This window comes from Zea mays, chromosome 10 (genome assembly GCF_902167145.1).
Source record: "Zea mays cultivar B73 chromosome 10, Zm-B73-REFERENCE-NAM-5.0, whole genome shotgun sequence".
Classification (NCBI taxonomy): Eukaryota; Viridiplantae; Streptophyta; class Magnoliopsida; order Poales; family Poaceae; genus Zea; species Zea mays.
In genome coordinates, this window is record NC_050105.1 from 85,200,286 (window position 1) to 85,205,385 (window position 5,100).

Below are 5,100 nucleotides of genomic sequence, written 5' to 3' on the forward strand. Positions count from 1 at the left end.
CGTCGTGCTATGTCTGAATCTTAGATGTGGCATGATAGGCTAGATTGGACACGTCTAGATTTAATGTTCCCTACTTTTTATAAAAAAAATATTTATATTATACTTGATTATAGAGTATAAAACATAAAAATATATATGTTCTGTTTGTTAGGTGGACGTGAATATATTTAGAGTCACAATCATTATTCAAATCCTTGTTAATGCATAATTTTACGGAAGGAGATGTGCACTGCATTTACGAAAATACCCTTGGTTCTCCTTCCTGGTTTTTCTTTCCGAACTTCTGTTCTTTTTCGTTTGTTTCTCCGTCATGTTTGGTAGCTTTATTCTTAACAGGAAGTTACACTCCCCTGCCAAAAGTCGAGGTCGTCGTCTTTCCCTCGCCTCTCTCTCTCTCTCTCTCTCTCTCTCTCTCTCTCTCTCTCTCTCGAAACCCACGTGAAGCCTGAGCGCCGAGGCCTCCCCTCCGTCCACCGATCCCGCCGCTCCCCTCCATCCGCATTCCTGGCCACGAGCCGTGAAATCGGGATCCGCTGCGGCCGCTGATCCCGACGACGAGCCCGGATTCGCCCGCCGGCCCCATGGGTCCCGTCTTCTCCGGCCGCATTTGGGTAAGCCGTAAGCCTTGCTTCGCTCCTGCGTTTCTTGTCCGGGTTCGGCTCTGATCTGCCGTTCCTTGTTCGTTCCTCAGCTCGAGGAAAATCTCCTCTCCGGTCTGTCTAGTCTAGCTGCTAGACCGCTCTCTACCTTGCTATATCTGTGGGTTTAGGATCTGTTCCTTGCTTCAGCTTCCGATTGTCTCCCAATCACTCCTCTTTTCGTCCCCTTTTTTTGCTCAGATTATCGTGTTGTGATGGTGCTTAAGTGTCAGAGGAGGGGAAAGGGGGCACCTTATATTTGGCGTTGGCGGTTTTATTAGTGTTTGTGGAGACAAGCGCAAAGGGAGTAATTTTGTTTTTAATGTAAGTTCATCTCCTCCGCTGGCCTTTCCAGTCGATCGAAAGCTCATTGTAATAAAGGAAGCAATTTTGACGTGCGTGTAACTCTCGCGATTAAGGGACGATGGAGATTTTTGATGCGCTAGTAGAGAGTCCAGGAACTCCGATTGATACTTTTGGATTGGTGGCGTTAGAGTCTACGAGGTGGTTCATCTGAAAAAAAAAACAAGTAAACAACTGCCTCCTGTCCCTCCCTCCCTCCCTTAAAGGTTTGACGAATGAGGAAAGCGATGCCTCAGTTCGGATGTTCTGTTCACCAAATATATCCAACTCGTCTCTGTCCTGTCCAGGTCCAGCTGTGGTTTTGTATGTGACGCGTCCCATCGCCGTGGTCACCGTTTTTCACTTCTTGATGTGATATGAGCTGAGACGGCAAAGTTTGACTAAATATTGCTGTAACTCTTCGCTTTTTTTTATCTATATCGAATATTGGTTTAACTTGCAGATTCTCACTAACGAACAGAGCCACATGTTCTGACAATTCCAACTTACTTCTGTTCATTGCACTTCTTGGCAGGACATATAGCCGTCGCGCGCTCTTCTTCCTGGGTGGAGCGTCCATGAGGTGGAAGCAGCAGCGTCCCTAGTGCCAGGGTCTGTCGGCTGAGTGCGGGGGAGAATGAAAGGAGTGTCCGAAGGCCTGATCATCGGGACCACGGTCGGGGTGGTCATAGGCGTGCTGCTGGCTCTCGGGACGCTGCTGTGCCTGAGGCGGCGTCGGCGTTCCCAGACGCAGATAAGGAGCAGCAGCTCGAGGAGGGCGTCGACTGTCCCCATCCGCACCAATGGCGTTAACGCCTGCGCCATGCTCTCGAACTCGACCACGGGGCAGGAGTCTCCGACTCCGCGGGAGCTCGAAGAGCGTGGGAGTTCTCTGTGGATCCAAGGGCCAGGTAGAAAGAGCGTGATCTCTGCTTCTGGGGTACCCAGATATGCGTACAAGTATGTTTCGTGAATTCTTGTTGTTGTTTTTTTGACTAATTTGTTTAGCAAATGATCGGTTTTGTTGCGTGATAGATAAGTCGGTTAGTTACTGCATCCTTTGTTTAAATCCACTTAATATATTGCTGCTGAAACGTTCGAGGATGACTTCATGGAAGTGGTTTCCATCAGAATGTTTGATGTGAGGAATGAACAGGCTTGTCTCTAGACTCTAGTTAAACAAGAGTGAAGGGTAGATGGGAACATCTGTCATAAGAACTTAAATAAAAAGGATGTTAAATGTCAAAGTAGCACAAACATGTGGACGTAGAGATCTCACGAGGTGAAATCCAATTTGGTTTGAACTGTATACATGGAAGGCATGTGCTTCTGTGTTGACCAAAGCATTCAGCCACATCTGCATGTTCGGATGAATCAAACTTCAGGTGGTAGGAACCAAAATTACAACCTTTTGACTTGTGATATAACTTCATTCATTAGGTTGTGACTTGTGAGTATTAAGTATATATAGTGTTTCTTTTTTTGTTTTCAAAAGTATTATTAATGTATTTTTATTCCAAAAAAAATAGAATACACATTCATTCATTTGAATATTCCTGCTACAAATCTCAGTTGCTTGGACATAATGCATCTTACATAACCGTCGACCGCTCAGATATAATCAAATCCTTGCGGCCCTTCTAATGGTTGGCTTAGAACCGTACATGCTCTTGCTGAGCTCCATGATTCTGTCTCATAATCTCTAGGGAGCTACAGAAAGCTACAAGCAATTTCACAACATTGTTAGGCCAAGGAGCCTTCGGCCCTGTCTACAAAGCAGACATGTCTTCTGGCGAGGTACTGGCTGTCAAAGTGCTGTCGAACAATTCCAGGCAAGGTGAAAAGGAGTTCCAAAACGAGGTAATTAATAAGCTAGCTAGCATTTAAATATACATATACGCCTGACGCCTGTATATATATCGTTTGATTTAGACCTAGACCACCTCACTAGCTAGAAGGAAAGGAAAGAAAAAAGAAAGAAAATCTGGCATGCTTAGTGCTGATTAATTAATTCTTGGCTTCAGGTCTTACTCCTTGGGCGACTGCACCACAGGAACCTGGTGAATTTGGTCGGCTACTGCGCCGACAAAGGGCAGCATATGCTACTGTACGCGTACATGCCGAACGGGAGCCTTGCGTCACACTTATACGGCATGTATTTTGATTTTCTTTTATGCAAAAACTTCGTTTGTTTCAACAAGTGAACTCCTTGTTTTTTATAGCTAGCTGAACATTCTTTTCTGTGGCTCGATCAGGCGAAGACAGTGCGCCACTAAAGTGGGACTTGAGAGTAAGCATCGCTCTGGATGTCGCTCGGGGTCTGGAGTACCTGCACGACGGGGTAGGCACGCAGTAGGCTCTTGTGACGCAGAGTTCATGGCATGCTGGCGCATTGTGCTTAATTGATCTGTTTTTTTTTTTTTACTTACACGCAGGCTGTTCCTCCGGTAGTCCACCGCGACATCAAATCCCCCAACATTCTGCTGGACCAGGCGATGCATGCTAGGGTACGTCGTACGTACGTACGTTGATCACCATCTCTCTCTTTATCTTTAATTTCCTGAAACTCGACGGCGGCTCTGTGTGCATGGCCAGGTCGCCGACTTCGGGTTGTCGAGAGAGGAGATGGTCACTCGCGGCGACGGCGCCGCCAACAACATACGGGGAACCTACGGGTACCTCGACCCGGAGTACGTGTCCACGCGGTCGTTCACCAAGAAGAGCGACGTGTACAGCTACGGCGTCCTGCTGTTCGAGCTGATCGCCGGCAGGAACCCACAGCAGGGCCTCATGGAGTACGCCGAGCTCGTAAGCCGCCCGCCGCGCGCCCTGACGACAACGACAATAACAACCCCTTGCTGTTGTTGTCGACAGGCTTCCCGTTCGGCTCGAGGGGACACTAGCTGACCACACTGCATCTTATCTATCGCGCGCAGGCCGCCATCAACGCCGACGACGGGAGGAGGACCGGGTGGGAGGAGATCGCGGACGCGCGGCTAGGAGGCGCGTTCGACGCGGACGAGCTCAACGACGTCGCCGCCGTGGCCTACCGCTGCGTCAGCCGCGCGTCCCGCAAGCGCCCCGCGATGCGGGACGTCGTGCAGGCCCTGGCCCGCGTGGCGAGGCGCGGCCGCGGCCGCGGCAGGAAGCAGCAGCACCACCCGCCGCAGGCCAGCAGTGCCGCCGCGGGCGACGAGTCCGCCGTCGACCTGGAGGCGGAGGAGGGGTCCGAGGCAGGCCGGTCGTCGTTCTCTGGCCTTCTTCAGAGAGAGGAGTCGGTCGGCAGCGTCTCTGATCTACCAGATGTCTGAGCCTGACGGATTCTTTTGTTTTTGTTGCCTAGAGATGCAGTTTTGAGCAGTGAGGGTGGGTGTAACTTGTGGTGGTGCCTAGTCAATTGTAAGTGTGTTGTATAGAGTGCATTGTGAGTTGTGACTACTTTTGTTGATATACACAAGCTGATTGTTACCATGTCATTTGTCATTGCCTTTTTCAGCTTATGCATGCATGGCGCATATACATCACAGTGTAAAAAGTTGTTTTGCACTATAGACTCCTTTGAAATAAAGAAAAAATATGAAGAATTTTTTAAGGATTTATTCTATATAGGAAAATTTTCTACATGAGCCTTTGTAACCTAGGATTTCATCCCATTGATTCCTTTGAAATTCATATAGATTGCTTTCCTCTACACAAGTTTTGGAGGAAAATAACAAGAGGTCCAACCTTTGAAAAACTTTCTATTGCTCCTATCTCTCTACTCAGATTCCTGCATAGCGTCGAAAGACAATTCTTGTAGGACTGTAATTTATAGCCAACTCTAATCTAGTGTTTTTCCTATTCCTATATTTTTCATATTCCTGTGTTTCAAAGGGGTCTGTTTGTTAACATAGCGTAGTTTGAAATAAGAGATGCAGACGAGTAAGCTGCTGAAGATAGCCCTACGTACGGAGGAAGGAGATCAGCAGGCGCACAAACTTTAATTTAAAATTACTAATACGTGCTAATAGTTCAGTTCAGTTTACTTTGAAATGATTTTGAATTTGGCAGCTCACAGGACGGGCCCATAAAAAATCGAAGCATTTGGAGGTTCTTGTGTCTGACTGGTGGGTCCAGTAAA

General features: G+C 47.8%; 1 protein-coding gene across 4 annotated transcripts; it reads left to right on the plus strand.

The window, feature by feature from the left end:
* The first annotated feature begins 298 nt into the window (after positions 1-298).
* On the plus strand, positions 299-4,456 carry LOC103641319 (calcium/calmodulin-regulated receptor-like kinase 1). 4 transcript variants are annotated; one of them, XM_020545925.3, is made up of 11 exons: positions 355-611; positions 840-962; positions 1,058-1,167; positions 1,289-1,393; positions 1,516-1,940; positions 2,687-2,840; positions 3,005-3,131; positions 3,236-3,321; positions 3,416-3,487; positions 3,576-3,788; positions 3,917-4,456. In XM_020545925.3, the coding sequence occupies exons 5-11, from the start codon at positions 1,618-1,620 to the stop codon at positions 4,289-4,291; spliced, it is 1,350 nt and encodes a 449-aa protein (XP_020401514.1). In that variant the 5' UTR covers positions 355-611; positions 840-962; positions 1,058-1,167; positions 1,289-1,393; positions 1,516-1,617; the 3' UTR covers positions 4,292-4,456. The 4 variants fall into 4 exon arrangements, with proteins under 4 accessions (XP_008662892.1, XP_035819301.1, XP_020401514.1 ...); XM_008664671.4 differs by lacking the exons at positions 1,058-1,167; positions 1,289-1,393; XM_008664670.4 differs by lacking the exons at positions 840-962; positions 1,058-1,167; positions 1,289-1,393 and having other exon boundaries at positions 299-611.
* Positions 4,457-5,100: the final 644 nt, after the last annotated feature.

What these genes read in the sequence shown, in the direction of transcription:
- LOC103641319 (XM_008664670.4), top strand. Translation starts at nt 1,618, where the DNA reads ATGAAAGGAGTGTCCGAAGGCCTGATCATCGGGACCACGGTCGGGGTG. An exon ending in GTACCCAGATATGCGTACAA is followed by an intron (nt 1,941 to 2,686) that starts GTATGTTTCGTG and finishes CATAATCTCTAG; the next exon opens with GGAGCTACAGAAAGCTACAA. An exon ending in AAAAGGAGTTCCAAAACGAG is followed by an intron (nt 2,841 to 3,004) that starts GTAATTAATAAG and finishes TCTTGGCTTCAG; the next exon opens with GTCTTACTCCTTGGGCGACT.